Source organism: Martes martes (assembly GCF_963455335.1).
Source record: "Martes martes genome assembly, chromosome: 11".
Classification (NCBI taxonomy): Eukaryota; Metazoa; Chordata; class Mammalia; order Carnivora; family Mustelidae; genus Martes; species Martes martes.
In genome coordinates this window covers 107937715-107953519 of record NC_137899.1, presented here as the reverse complement: position 1 = coordinate 107953519, position 15805 = coordinate 107937715, and the positions used below count along the sequence as shown (strand labels likewise).

General features: G+C 56.3%; 1 protein-coding gene across 1 annotated transcript in view; it reads left to right on the top strand.

The window, feature by feature from the left end:
• Positions 1–3243: 3243 nt before the first annotated feature.
• Positions 3244–15805, top strand: part of VIPR2 (vasoactive intestinal peptide receptor 2) — a 60340-nt gene continuing 47778 nt past the window's right edge. Inside the window, exons 1-2 of the mRNA XM_080818986.1 lie at positions 3244–3393; positions 5770–5869. Coding sequence (XP_080675112.1) covers positions 3331–3393; positions 5770–5869 — 163 coding nt within the window. The 5' untranslated portion in view covers positions 3244–3330. The remainder of the gene's footprint in view (positions 3394–5769; positions 5870–15805) is intronic.

Here is a 15805-nt window from a genome sequence, read left to right as displayed (position 1 = left end):
TCCGGCCGGTGCAGGACGGGGCTAGGGCGGGGGAGGGTAGTGAGAATTTTAAATTAAGCAGCTGAGGGTGTTGCTAACCCACAGCACTGGGCCTTTTCTGTCTGGAAAAGAGATCCTCACCAGAAAGGACCGAGGGCTGCCAGGGTCTCACAAAGCCACACGTGTAAGGGCAGTTTACTCAAAGGAATCCATCGCATTGAATAGGTTGGTTGTGGCTGAAAATAGGAAGGGCCAGAAACGGCCCGGGCAGACGAGCAGCCCAGATCCCACTGACCCATCCGGGGCCTGAGTCCGCACGGCATCTGCGCACCCAGGAAACCGGGGCCGGGCTGGGGCTGAGGGGGCACATCTGGAAGGCAGCACTTCCCATCCATATACTTTGAAAAAAGTCTGCGAATGTTCTCCGTGGCTCATGGGTGATTTCTATCTTCATAATCCCTTGACAAGTAGGCCACACGCACCTTGGGGACGGCACTGCACAGCCTGGGGAGCCGACGCGGCCCTCTGATACTAGGCGACGCGGCGGCTGTGCTTCAGGGTTCCCAGGGCGCCGTGTGCCTGGAGGGACTCGGGACACAACCACAGGACACGTGCTCTACCCGTGAGGTGCGGGGCCAGGGTTTGGGTCCGGAAGGGCACTCCTGCGAGCCCGGCTGCTCTCCCCAGCACACCGCTGTGACCGGGTGAATGACGTGAGTTCCCCAAAGCCCCAGGCTTTCCTAGGCGGGGAGAGAAAGTGCGCGTTCTATCGACCTCTAGCATCCAGGCTTCTAAAAAAAAAGCACAGCAAAAGGTGAGTTTCCTCACAGGTCCAAGTTAACGATGGCCTCGTGCAGTGTGGCCATGACCCTCCACCCTAGCAGGTGTGGTCCCCAGAGTTACTCATCTAGTCTTGGCAGAAGGACTGAAAGGACCTCGGAGTTATGTGTATTCAAAGCTTAGTCTTCTCTTTTGGAAAGTATTTCGTTTTGAGCTATTTCACTCTCTTCTGACCACAAAGCCCTAAGGCTTCCCTTCGCTAAATCAATGGGTTTCCGAGCTTCCGACCTGCTCGGCTTCCGCCTCGGCTCGGAGCTGCGCCAGGAACACCCAGGGAAGCCACTGGCAAAAACAGTGCCAGGCAGGGTGTGCCGTGTGGGGGAGGGGGCGCTGGCAGAAGGTGGGGAGGGCAGCTGAAAAGTGTCTCATTGTTACGGCCCCTCCCAGATGCCTCAGAACATAGTCAGGTGTGGGTGCTGAGGGCAGGTGTGGTCAGAAGAGGTCTCGGGGAGCGGGAGGCAATAGTGGGGCCCTTGTGACCAGAGCCCAGGGCAGGGACCAAGGCTTCAGCAAGGTGTGAGCACAGCCGATCTGGGGCTGCCACAGCTCAGCAAGGCCGGTGCCAGATGCCCCGAGACAAGGCCACTGTCTACCATATCAGCCACCTACAGAAGAACCCTCCTCCAGCCCAGAGAACACACAGGCCCCTGCAAGGAAAGTGGGAAAATTCCTGGGAGATTCACCCAAAACAGACAGTACCACCCATCCCGACATCAGTGGGAATTTAACAAGGTACGAACAGTCAGAATCAGACAACATTTTGTCTAATTTGTGCAATCCACCTGCGTGGCGTATAATTCCAACTCGCACACAACACTGATTCTGTCCTCCCTTGGGTCAAGACAGTCTTTCACGTTCTCCAGCCTTCGAAATGGGTCATACTTCTTGATGTCTGCGATGGTCTCAGCACATTCGTTGTTCTTGGTGCTTCTGAGATGTCGCCTCTCTCCATCCTTCATCTCTCACTCGTAACCGTTCTCGGAACCGATCACATGTTCTCCTCCAGGGCCTCCCAGAGGCAGCCAACTCCTCCTTCTCCCATTAGCCTGTGTCTCACTATGGTCACACTTGCTTCCCATCACATGAACTCCTACACATGGCCTCGAACCCAGGGTAGTACTGTTTCGAGTGCGGGCCCTCAACAACAAAACACAGACGCAGTAATGATCTTGATTCCTACAGCCACCCTCCGAGGGGGAAGGCGGGAGTCATTATTCTCATTTACAAATGGGCACATAGCTCAGGAAGTCTGTCGGCTTGTCGCCCGTTGAAGAGTGAGTCAAAGGGATCTTTACCAAGTCGGACCCAGGGTCAGCAAGCTTCTAGACCCCACGCTTTATCCGCCTCGAACGTCTGGTCTTGGCCTCTAAGACTGCTCCCCCACAGAGAGAATGACGGATGACAGACAGATGACTGATAGATACTAATTGATACATGGGGGCGGGGGGTTTGGGTGGTCAGAGAGGACACAAATGATAAAAAGCCAGCGCCCTAAGACTTCACAGCTGAATCCAGGTAGAGCGTGAGAGGGCTCCCTTCCTGTTCCAGGGTTCGTGTAAGCAGTTACCTTCGCACGGGAAGTCCAAACCACAACAAAATTCCCTGTTTCATTTTCCATTTCTAGGCGCTTTTCTATCTGCTGGATAGCAGCCAGCTCTAACGCTGAAATAATCCTTTGGGGTGTTCAGAGCTGAGGGGATGCTTCCGGATACGCCCATTTCCCTCTCGGGCCCCTTTCCTGGCTTGGCTTGGGCAGGACCCGCCGACATGGGGAGTCCGCCCACACCCAAACGCACCCCAATTTTCTTCTTACGTTTCAGTTGCCCCCCCCGACCCCACTGGCTTCCACGGCAACACAGCCACCCTAACTGGGTTTCTTGACATTTTGGGGGGCGCCTTCAGCTTATTATTTAACGAGGAGGACGCGGGTAGGTGCAAACCCGTGGCGGTTCACGACCGACCGGAGCCCTGTTTCCTTGTTCCCAAAGAGGGTCACTCCCAAGTCGCTTTCCCGCTGACCTCTCCACGTGCAGTCTGGAGGCCGCGGCAAGCCCCGCGCCTGCCTGCGCTCCTCTCTCCGCTCCTCCAGCCGCCGGGCGCGCGGGGCGAGGCTGGAGGACGTGGTGTGCGGTGGGAGCGGGCGCGGGGCGGGGACGCGGGGCGGAGGGGGGCAGCGCGCGGGGCCAAGCGGAGAGCGCGCGGGGCTGGGAGGGGAGGAGCTGGGGACGCCGGGAGCAAGGCCGAGGGAGAGTGGGGGGCCGCGGGGAGGTAGGGGCGCGGGGCGGGGCCGCGGGCGCCGGGGGCGGAGTCGCCGGGCGCGGGGTGCAGCCAGGCCGGCGGCCCGCGGGGAACCAGGCGGCCCGCCCACGCGCTCCGGCGGCCCCGCGGCAGCTGCAGGGCGCGCGGAGCCCCGACCGCCGGAGCCCGGGCCGGAGCGGGGCCGGAGCGCGGCCGGAGCGCGGCCGGAGCGGGGGTGCGCGCTCGGCCCATGCGGGCGTCCGCCGCGCCGGGATGAGGGCGCCCGCGCTGCTGCCGCCCGCGCTGCTGACCTGCTGCGGCTGGCTGCTCGCCCCCGTGAGTGCGTCCGCGGCCCCCGCCCTCCCGCACCCCACGCGCGTCCTCCCTCCGGGGCTGGGGCGCGGCTCCCGCCCGCGGCGCCCCCCTCCCGCGTCCGGGCGCGGGGCACGGGGTCGGCCCAGGACCCTCGCTCGCCGGGGTCCGGGTCGGGGGTCCGGGAAGGGAACGGGGTGGTCTTTGGAGCCCCGGGACCCTCCCCCTCGGGTCAGACGAGGGCTCGGGCGGGGACGGGGCGGCTGTTGGTCCCCGGTTTGCTGGAAGCGGGACCCGGTCAAGGAGGCGCTTTGGGCCGCGGCTTACCGGGGGGCGTGAGGCTGGGCGCGCGGGGCGGTCACGGCGTCGCCCCGAGCGAGGGACGGGGGACAGGGCCGTGTCCCCCCGAGGGAGACCGGAGCTGGCCGGATCACGGGCGCCGCTCCGTCCCCTCCCGGGTCTCGGCGCTGCTTTGTGTTTGTTTCGTGTTTCGGCCAAGTTCCCTTTGGACGCGCTCCGCTTCCTCCGTCGCGGATCCTTGCGGGGCGCGGGGCGCGGGGCGTGCGGGTCGCGGGGGCGCAGGGGGCGCGGGGGGCGCCCGAGCACCGGGTGGTTCGCGACCGCGCGACCCGCTTCTCCGGCTCCCGGGAGCGCTTCCTTGTGTCGGGGAGAAACGGTCAGCCCGGTTCTTGCTGTCCCCCGGCGCCGAGGCCGGGCTTGCGCGTCCGTCCGTGTGTCCGTCTTGCCTCCGGGTCGCGGGGCTGGGGCCGCAGCCGGGAAGCCGCGGACGCAGCTGTGCGGGGACGTTGTGTCGCGTCTCGTCGTTGAGGGCATGAGAACCGACGAAAGTCCCTCGTCTGGGCTGAAGGCCGCCGGGCCCGTCCTGCGGAGGAACGGGTTTGGGGAGACCCGGTCAGGGGCCAGTGGGTCGGGCGGCCGCCCCCGGCTCGGGTCAGGGTCTCAGGGTCCGGGGGTCCCGCCGCGCCCCGCGGGAGCCCGCTTCCTCCTCTCCCTCTGCCTGCCGCTCCGCCCGCTTGTCCTCCGTCTCTCTGTCAAGTAAATAAATAAAATCTTTCTTTAAAGAAGAGGAAGACGACCCTCGTTAGTCGTTAATGCTTTGAAAGAGCCGGTTTCTTACAAGCACCAGGATTATTCTGGCTAACGCAGGCTTGATCCCAAAGTCGGTCGTTGCTCTGCGTGTTCAAGAATGTCAGGGACCATCGTGTCTTTTTATACCTTGACAAACATTTCGTAAAGTGAACATAATTTTCCCAATTCTAAAATGTAAAGACCACGGACTTGTTCGTACAGGAGAAGTCCGGTCTGTCCGAAACTAGGAGGATCTACAGTGGGTGGTTGTCCAGTAGGAATGGGCGGGGGGAGGACACTTTGTGTCTTTTTAAAAGTGAAGGTAATTGTGGCAAAAGGGTCAGCATTTACTTCTTTTAATTCTGTTTAGAAACGTTATACCTGGTGAGGGTCCCAGCCGAGCGTTTGGATAGTAGGGTCAGTGCGTCCAGGCGGCCGTCACCTACCCAGAGTACGACTGCCTCCCAGGAAAAGTAAGATTTTCTTCAGACAGAGCAGGGCTGTGCAGCTCCAGCCTGCAGTACGAGTACTTGGGATGAGGAGAAATAAAAAAGAGAGAACGTTGGATTTTCATAAAAGCAGAGCTCAGAGACTATTTTCTTCCAAGACTGAAACGTGCGGCTCTGTCTGTTGCCCACGCTCGCGGGCGATATCCCTCTCCCCCGGGTCCGCAGCTTGAGTTCCCCCGACAGGTCGCTATGGGAAATCACCCACCTCTTGTTCGGGCGGCACAACACTCTTCCCTCTCTGCCTCTCCCTACTAACCCCTCTAACCTTTTTGAAAATCTTCTTCACACCAAACTCTAAAGTTTCAGATGTGACCTCAGGCTCTGCAAACAAAGTTATCCTATTAGAGGTCTGTCCAGCGAGCGCAGAGGCTGTCCTTAGATGAGGCGGGCTGGCGTCTGGGGCTAGCGTGTGGTCATTAAGAATAGTCTTAAGAGTACACATGTATGTACTTTAATTAAATCAAGGGCTATGAATGGAGGACTCAAATATTGAAAGATCATTGGATTAAAAAACTCTATTGCTGCCAAATGAGTACCAACAAAATACAATGTGTTATGTTAGTAAGTTGTTTTCCTGCTCAGAAAAAAATTCTATTAGGTTTATATTTGTGTTATAAGTCTTTTACAAAGTAATTTTTTTAATAATGATGTCAGAAATATGAAGGTGATTGCTTTTAAGTGAGTGTTATTTGGGGAGCAGTTTAGAACCGTGAGCAGTTTGTTTTGTTTTGTAGAAGTGTTGTTTGACTTTCCTCTTATGGTGAAATTTTTAGTTACTTCCGTTTTTTTAAACCTTGACCAGGTGAACAGTGTTCACCCAGAATGTCGATTTCATCTGGAAATACAGGAGGAAGAGACGAAATGCACAGAGCTTCTAAGGACTCAAACAGGAAAATACAAAGGTAAGACAGCCGCTGGGTGAGTACAGGGGCTCAGCTGGATAACCGGGCAGGCTGATAGCTCCCCCTCACTCTGAAAACTGATGTTTTAAAGTCACCTGCATCTTCAAAAAAAAAAAAAAAGGTCTGTTTCCACTGCCGGGGGCCAGGGAATCCTTCCCATAATAAACTTTTTTTAAGTTATTGTTATTAATATGTAATGTATTATTAGCCCCAGGGGTACAGGCGTGTGAATCGTCAGAGTTACACATTTCACAACACTCACTATAGCACACACTCCCCACTGTCCATCCCCAGCCACCCTCTCCCTACCCAACTCTTAATCCTTAACAGTAACAGTATCCATGGTTTGACATAAGAGCAAGTTACTAAAATAATTTCATGGGCATTGTTATGCTTTGCAAAAGCAACTCCATGATCCATGGAGTGAGTATTTTTATCTGTTTTCTCACATTTAAACATTTTAGTCACATCCCAGATGATTTTAGTCCAGCTAGGAATGTGGAAACACCAGAAATCAAACAGGGAAATGAGACTTTTGTTTTCCTGAAGACAGACCTATTGTGAATACAGCAGACGTGCTCACTTACCTTCTCCAGGCCAGACTGCCCGCGCTGGGGCCGTATGGACTCTGGCTGGGCACACCTACAGTCTGTAACTCAGAAGGCTCTGTGGTAACACCCACATTGTAACAGAAGCAAAACCTTTTGTCTTTCATCTTCATTCATTTTCAAGACAAACACTGAAATCAAAGACTACGTGTTAAAACAGGCTGGTGTCCTTCAGGGGGACTTGAGAGCAGAAGTTACGCACGTGGGCTTTGTTCTGGACCAGTGCCTCCCAGAAGAAATAGTAGGTGAACCACATAGGTAATTTTTAATATTCTAGTTACCCCATTAAAATGTGAAAAAAGGGAGATTAATTTTAATACACTTTATCCAAAAATATCCAAACCATCATCAACTTATAATCAATATAAAATATCGATAAGAAACTCTGAATTTGTTTGTACTAAGTCTTAGGAACTGAGTGTTGGATTCGCACAGACACTGTGGACCCACCTCATTTCGGGTCCTCACAGCAGCCAGGGGCCCCCACGAGGGACAGGACGGCTTCGGACCACTGCTAAAATGGGCATCCTGTGCCCTTTCTAGCCCCCTGGGGAGCCTCTACTTCCTCAGCTGAAAAATGAGGTCTCTGACCCCAGGATTCCTGCAGCCTTAAAGATCTGTGACTTTGGCAGTGTGTACACGGTCCCAAGGCCACATCTTCCAAATGATCTGGGGGAGTTCTGAGCAGGAAGAGGCAGATGATGCGGCTCTCCCCACGGCTAAGGTGGGCTGAACGTCCACCCTGCGCAAAGCCGTGAGCTGACCAATTAGCCAGCTCTGAGGATAGATGAGACCCAGGTCCTGTCAGCCAGCACCTCAAGACAAATCTATCATTGTGGCCACTGAGGTCCATTCCCTTCAGTGAACATTAAAAGACTTAGGAAAAATCAATGCAGATAGGAGCCAGAATTTAGAATCCTCTGGTGAGCGTCTGGTGAGCCCAGGTCCCAGCAGCGCCATCCATGAGACCTCTGGCTCAGAGACAGGTGGGCCCGCCCGCTGTCTGCTGCATTCTCAGTAGGTGACGCTCGGCCACCCGAAGATGCCTGGGGAGTGAGAACCCTACCCCTCACGCCATCTCTGTGCTGTCCGGTCACTGATGTGCTCTGAGGCTGCCTACAATGGCATTCACTCACTGGTACTAACTGTCCTCCTGGAGCAGCGGTGAACAGAACCACGTCTTCGCGGGAGTTCATCTTCCAGCGTTCACGGGGCGTCATAGGCTCTGTGGGGCCGAATGCTGCCATTTCCTGCTGCCTTCCTAAGGCCATACTTCCCAGGCCCTCTGCCACAAGCCATGGACACACACAGACTGTCCCAAATGGGGAAGGGAGGAAGATTGCTGTCGACACTGCTGGCATGGGGCCATCATGAAATTGCAGACCAAGCTGTACTCAGTTTTATTACTGTTGACAGATCCTTGCAGACGGCACACCTGTCCCCAGCCTGCATCTGGGCGACAGCTCGCCTTCCCTCGCTGCTCTCACAGCTGATGTTTTAGGGAAAAGCTCTGAGAATACTTCATGCTTCTTTCTTGTCGCTCTTTATTTCCCACATTCATCAAGAACATTTTGTTAACAAGTAGAACACTGGCACTATTTCAGTGGGCAACAAGGAACATTTAACATTTAAAAAATAGCGTACGGCTCATGACTTTCCCTCCGCGGAATCTCCTCACGGTTGGCCTGGGGTTGGCCAGCTAGTGGACAGAGCCGCGTGGAGGCATCTGTAAGTCTGTGCCTGTGGCCCACCCAACAGGTGCCGTGTGATAAGAAATGGGACTGGTTCAGGAAGCTAAGTTTTCTGCCATTATGAAATAGGCCACAATCAGGGGCTTTTATATGTATAGGAAAGATTCTTCATTACTGGTTATCTCACATAGATGGAGTGTGGCATCCGTTCACTCAAAGCAATGTCCTTTTGGTTTTACTCTGTTCCAAAGACACAGGCCTCACCCCTAGTCCCTGACCAACCCTTCATGAGGATAAGGTGTTGGCCCAGGGCGAGCTGATGGCCTTGTGACTGGGCAGAGCCGACGCGTGGGGCCGTGGGGATACTGGGGGCGACTGGCAGCTGCTCCTTGCAACCGTCGGTTGTCACTGTGAGGAAATGCAGGTGCCAAATTGCCCAGCTTCCTATTTTCAGAAAATATCAGAAATGTAGACTTTACCTAAAATATTCCAGTTTATTAAAAGTTTACAACTAGTTCTTTAAAAAAAAAAAAGTTTTGCAGGAGACAGGCAGACCTCCTGTGGGGCAGGCAGACACCGCCCGGGAGCTGTCGGGTTGCTCTCTCCGGGGCGTCTGGGCCCCTCAGGCCTCTCTCCACCATCGGACGCACCTCTGGGGGGTCAGGACACCCTAAATGCTCAGCAAGGTCTCCTTCGCAGGCACCTGCTGCCTGGGTTCAGAGTGGCTCAGGGGTGATCTGTACGTGACCCACATCAGACAGTGGGACGGCAACATCTAAGGGCAGAGTCTCTGAAAATCTCTTGTTCGCCGTGACATCAGCTGGAGCAGAAAGAACGTGGTCGTTTGGGATGAAGGTTGTAAACGGTCTTCCTTGTTCGGAGCGGTCCAGAAAGACGTCACTCAGTTTTCTTGCAGTGACAAGCATCAGTCTTGGACGTTTTCTCTTATGGAAGTCTCTTATTATTAATATTAGCTCTACAGCAAAAACACCTGCGTGTGACTCATTTCCCCTTCGGACTTACAGGGAGAGCCTGCCAGCCGGCCACCTGCCCTGCGGGAGGCGAGCAGTCGTGTGACTGTCTTGGGCCTGGCCTCCCTTCGGCTCTCTGTGAAGGAGGACAACTTGTGTGCTAACGGCCTTTTTCTCTTTTTGCTCGTTGAGATATGCGTGGCTCAAATGCCAGAGGTATAAATAGTACTAAGTTACCAGAATAAAGATACTGCGCATGAGGGAAACCAGAGGCGGAAAGCGAAGGCATTCTGACCGGTGAGAAGAGAGTGTACGTTTGCCTCATGGAGTTAAAAGTGAGAAGGTCTGTGGTGTCTGCTTTTAAACCCCATAGGATTAAGAAGTTGGTGTGAAAACAGAAACAAGGAAAAACTAGGTCTCATTTTAGTGCGGTCACGCGGGTAAACCTGACAGGAGGTCTTTTTCCTGCGCGCCGGGTCTAAAGCAAACGCAAACACGCGAATCCAGACAGAAGACAATTTCAGTTCTAAACCCTTTTAAAGGGTCCACTGTATAAGAAAAGCTTAGGAGCTATTTAGAGCTTTGTCGTTTAATATTGACTCATCGATAAGACTAACTTAATCCTCCTAATAGATGTATGAGGTGCTCTGAGGCCACCAGTGCCGAAAACTATAGGGAAAATCCAGCCCTGTTCCCGGCGGTGGCCTGTGCTGGCCTGCGGCGGGCAGGGATGAGTCGGCCGCTCAGGCTTTGCCCAGTTTCCCTGCCTGTGCACAGGGTGGAGAGGAACTGTAGTGCGACTTTGTGTTTTTACACCTAGATCTGGAGGGCCTGTGGCCTGGGCCTGGGGGCCTGGTCCCCCACGTAGGTGGGACCCGTGTTTTCTCGACAGCCCCACACCTGGAGCTGTCCCATTCGGGCGCACGGCTGAAGCGGGTAGGTGGCGAATGTTAGCTTAGGACCAGGGCCATGGGAGGTGCTGGACTAAAGAACTTCCTTTTCTTTGACTTTGATCTACTTGTCAAGAGCAGTGAGGGGTTGAGGGGTTTGGAGTTCCCTACGTGCAAGCTGGCGGGTTAGCAAAGGGGCCTGCCAAAGGCTCGGGACTCTGGGCCCCAGACAGACGCGGTGGCCCCTGGCACTCGGGCAGCTTGGGAGCCACGTTCGCATGGTTCCCTTCTCCCGAGTCCCCCGGGAGCGACGCAGGACAGCCATGCGACACAGTGCCCACAGCAGCCTGTGTCACGGCTGAGGAGCCCCCAGTGGCACTCCTGCCCAGCCTTTGCTCCAGAAAAAGATGCTGTCTCATCACCGTGCTCCGTCCAGAGGGAAGCGCGCTCTGTCCAGCAGCCTCTGTGACAGGCGTCCCCAGATAGTCTGCAACAAAGCCGGTGCGCCAGGGAGAAGCGTCTCCGGCTCCGGGACAGTGGCTCCTCGGCGGGGCTGAGTTCCTGCAGATTCCCCGCAGCACGGCTGTGTGACCGCGGCTCGCTGTCCTGTGCTGTGCTGGCCCTGCGCCACGCTGTCCTCAAGGGGGAGACGACATTTTGTTCCCATCACAGCCCGAGTCTTACGCAGTGCTTGGCATTTAAAAAGATATTGAAGAAGGGTTTGCTGAACACATTAATGAGAATCTTCACATTAAAAACTAAGTGAGGAAAAAAAAAATGAAACTAAGTGAGGTACCCCGGGGCAAATAATACATTATATGTTAATTAAAAAACTAAGTGAACAAGCACCTGGAAAAAACCTGTTCAGAAACACATCAATGGCGGCTTCTCCCGCTGCGGACGTGCAGTTCCGCTCCCTGGAGGCAGCCCCTCCCCCGGTGAGGCACAGGGGAGGGGGACACGGCCCCTCGCTCTCTCCTGCTGACGGAAGTGTCGTACCCTGTGCCCTTATGCCCATCTGGACTTTGTCTTCCTTTTTTGTTTTTGACTTCAGCAGTGTACTTGCTGACGATTCTTTGCTGGTGTAATTACTCTGCTAAGAGCTGTGTAGTATCTCGTTAGTCTGTCCCAGGCTCCTGGCCTCCTAGGGTAGCTTACGAGCCACGCTCTAGCGACCTCGTTTGTTCCTGTGAGTAAAACCTTCCACCAGCATTTGATGGTGGGCTTCAAGCCACGGATCATGAAATCGTATGACCAAGTAACATCGTTTTCACAGCTTTATTTCTGTGATGTTTGTGTCCCATAGCACAGAAGCGATTACGTCCCATTTTACACCCAGTCTTTCCCCGCACCTGTTCATCACAAAGGAAATGAGACCGTTTCATGAATGGGTTCCCTCCCAGAAAATCAAGGAGGAGGATGTCACCTCCTCTTGGATGCCCGCTCGTTGGGGTGCCTGTTTCTGCCGAGGGGCCCAGGTAGAGCCCTGCCGTCGCGCGCACCGTCGGCTCGGAGATGGTCCTCCTCCCTGCAGAGTGTGCGTCCTTGAAGAGCCCACCCCGTGCTGATGACTTGCTAGTCCCGGTCCTCGGCAGACACACAGGCCGGGGCGCACACAGAGCACCCACCGTCGTCTGTCCACGTGGGTCTGATGGGAACCGCTCGGGACATCGGCGGGCAGCCCAGCCAAGGAGAAGGCAGCAGCCTTTCTGGGGTCAGGATGGTGCCAAAGCCCGTTTCTTCGCTTTCTCTCTCCCTCTGATGTAATCTGGCCCTTGTTCTGGCCCAGGCTTCTCTGTGGGCCGGTAAGTTAAAGAGCCTGATCTGGTTTTCCCCTTAGCACTGGGTCTTTTCTTTTCTTTTCTCTTTTTCAACTAGATTTCTCCTAATTCTAAACTCCTTAAAATCAGCTAGTAGCCTTAGAGAGTTAAATAACAAATAACTATTTATCGAGTTTTCTGAAAATAATGACCTGAAATTTACTTTTTATAGGAAATGAATCTCACTGAAATAAATTCTAACCTGAATTAAATTTTGTGTTCAGACTCCTGTCAGGAATCATAAACCAGAAACCCATTTCTAGCAGATAGGGCTTCTGCACACCTAGCAGCACGGTGATCACTGATCTTGCTTGGAAGGAGAGAGCTATAACCTGATGCCCATTAAGTCACAGGAAGGAACTCCAAGTGGATTCACGCTGCCCTGGTTGGACCACGTTAGCTTCTGCGTCCTTCCTTCTAAGACCGGCCGAGTCTTGGCCCAGCGGCCGGCCGGCTGTCTCCGCTGTTTCTGCCTCTTTGCTTTGTGGGCCCCCCTGAGCTCAGATTGCCTCCTCCTCCCGATTCTCACGGCAGCAGGGGCGAGTTCTGCTGCTTTTCTGGTCAGTGGAAGTTGGGTTTCTCCCCTGATGAGCCCTGGCAGCCTGGGTTCTAAGTCCACCGATGTTTGGGATCTCCTGTGTTTTGTTCACAGCCCGAGTTTGTCCAGCTTTTCATCTCCGGAGCCCACCCCACCCCGCCACCCCCGCCAGCATGGGAGCACTTGCGAGGCAGACACAGCCCCGGTCTCTTCCTGGCAGACACAGCCCCGGTCTCCTCCTGGGCCCCTCGGCCACCAGGACCCACAACCACGAGCACAGGGCTGCTGCTCCTGCGTGGAGGACGGGTTCCGCTCCCACACGACCCCCTCGCCTTCATGCTGGCTTTCGGTCTCGCCTGTTTTTGATTATTCCCGCAGATTGCCGTCCTTCCTGACCAGGACTTGGAGATAGGAGCTGTTCTGTTGCAAGGCTTTCTAGAGTTTTCTGGGTCAAGCACCCGCGCAGGGACCGCCTCGGAATGCTCCACAACCAGGGCCTCTGGTTCTGAGTGTTTGCTTGTGGCACAGACCGAGCGAGAACGAGGCTGTCCTTTCCCGACGCACCTGCAAATTCGTCCGTCATCAGCTGCCGCAGCGTGTTCTTATTCAGTGTCTCCCAGGACAGAAGGCGTGAAGAGGGTTGGTCAGGGCGTGGTCCTCCCCAGGGAGCCCCGAATCACGTCCCCAGTGGCAGCACTGTGGGTGAGCAGGGCTTGGAGTCGAGAGACAGTAGGATTTCTGAGGGGGAACCAGAGTGTGAACACGCGGTAACATCAGTTTACTTGCAACAAAAAACCGTGATAGCAAGACGCCTGAGGACTTGGGTTATCTTTCCTCGGAGTGAAGGCAGAAACAGAATGGACTGGAAAGTGACCCAGGATAATGGGTGCTTTTTGCTCATGAGCTAACCGGTGATCAGCACCGCGGTCACTCGCCGTAAACTTCGTATGCGCAGCGGTCCTGCCCCGTCACCTTGGTCCTGGTTTCCCTTGGGCCTCCTGTGTCCTGTGCGCAGCCCTGGGATGGATTCGGTCCCACCCAGCCCAGCCCCGCGGTCTCCCTTCCAACTCCCGTTGCCTTGGTATCGCTCCGGTCATGACGGCGAACGCAGGCCCCGTTCACGTGAGGCGTGGGGTCCCGTCTCAGGGTTCCTCAGCTTCTTGGCACACAGGCACCTGCCGGGGGGGCCTTTCCTGTCGGGCACAGACTGCAAACCTCACTCAGTGCTGAGGGCCGAGGGAGGGCGCCCAGCATGCTGTGCCCCTGAGACGTGGTGCAGGGCCCTGTCTTGGGACAAGGCAGGGAGATGTGCACAGAGCCCTTGGCAGGGGAGCCGAGTCTTAATCGGGAAAGCAATCGTCAGCCACCGTGTCGAGACGCATCCAAGTACAGAAATCCGAGAGCCTTCCGAGCACGGCATCCAGGCTCGCGGCAGGCAGAGCCCCGGTCCCTGGTCCCACTCCGATGCTCTTTTTACAAAGCGACGTGTGGCCTCTTAGAGAGAAGGTGCTTTAGGAAAGATCTTCTCTCCTCTTTAAAGTCTGCTGCAAAGGGAAGGGAAGTTCCTTGACACCATCTGTTAGCCGAGACGGAGCCTAACCTCTCCCGCATGCTCGTCGTTAACCGTCAGCACTTCCGGCCTAAGCCACCTCTTTGGATGAGGGTTTCCGTTGGCCCACTACAGCCCTCGTGGAACCAGTGTTTCCTTTCTTCCGGCCGACAGCAGTGGTTTTGAAGTCTCAGGGCAGGACCATCTTTCACTCCTGGTGCCTCTGGCCTGAGTTTCGTCATCCTGGCCCTGCTGGGGCCGAGTCCGTTCTCTGCTTCTCTGTGTGTGAGTGCGGACCCGCCGCACGAGCCGTGGTTTGTCCACAGGTGCAGACCTCGTGGCGGGGCTGATGGGTGGCTGGCACAGTGGCCGACATCTGCACCCTGGCCCCTGGGGCATCAGGCTGACTGTGGCCGCAGTCCAGCCCCTGGACGGCTACTGGAAGAGGCGCCTTTCCCGTTCCGCAGCTTGCAGATCTGTGACTTCGGGCAGCTCTGCCCTTCCCTGCGACCAGAGGAGAGGCTGTTTGCGAGGACAGTGGGGGTGAGGCCTGGCAGCGTAGCTACTAGGCACAAGGGCAGTATGTTTGTCCTACTGTCCCCCCAGCGCTTCCGCTCTGTCCTGTGAGACCCTGGGCTCCGTGCTCTGGGGCACGAAAAGATCCTCGCAAGACTGTCTCCTGGCTCCTAAACACACACGGGGATTCGGAGGAGGGAGTCTTTTTCCGGGGGCCAGAACTTGGAGAGGCAGGATTTGGACATGCGGCAAAGGGGGAGACGCACGTGTCAGGGGCGCCGAGCCTTAGCCTGGGGTGGGGGGCCGGGAACAGGGAAGGGAGAGCAGAGCCGACCCACAGCCCGGACTGCTGAGAGTGAGGGGCCAATGGAGGAACTCTGAGCAGTGGGGTGTGGGGTTCGAGCCATGCTTAGGACAGCTCAAGAGGCAGATGCTTCTGAGAGGAACAAGGAGGATGGCCCCGGGAGTGGAGAAGCCGCTGGTAACATCCGGGTGGGAGATGCTGATGTGGGCTGCGGAGGGCGATGGGAAGAGCCGTTTGCACGGACTGGGGCAGCCAGCTGCCCACTGCGGAGCGATGGTGACCGAGCAGGTCCCCACGGCTGGGCAGAGGCAGCAAACTGCCCTGGAGAGACACGGGAAAAGCAGGAGGCCCAGGAGAGGGCAGAGGAAGAGGCGCCTTAGGGTGGGAGCCCTGAAGGCGTGTGGAAGCAGAAGGGAGGAGTGGGGAGAAGGAGAGGCCCTAGGGCAGGAGGAGGCAAACCCAAGGGCAGACCTAAAGGTGGAGGTGGGCGGGGAGGGCAGAATAAGGGTGGCTAGGCTCTGTGCTCGGGACCCACAGGAGGCTGCCCTCCTGGCTGGCTGGGGGCTGGAGGGCTCACTAGAACCGGGGCCCAGGGCGCTGGCTGGTGGACACCCCGGGCCCTGGGTGACTTGCACACCCGTCCTCTCGTCCTGCAGACCTCGCTCAGAGCCGTGCCTCCCACCAAGCCCAGGAGGGCCTCCCACAGGGGCCGGCCATAGAGCGGCTTGAGACCCTGTTGGCGTGGGGCCACGGGGCCCAGCGTTTCTGTGCCTGGGCGGGTCCTCGCACACGTGGTCACACCCAGCCGGGCGTCTGCCAGGCTGCGTACGAGTGTGATTTGTCTCACTCATCATAACACCGTAGATCTACGTCCTGGAGTGACCCCAAGTCACCCAAGAATCCATGGAAGATTATCCGGGGGCGGCGCGGCAGGATTCCCTGAGCCCCAAGTCTCCGCGTATCTGCCTGTGCCCCTCTGGCCCACGCAGATGTTCCCGCGGCCCCACATTGTCACAGACGTTGGGAGGAAGGCTTTTGAAAGTCTGAAC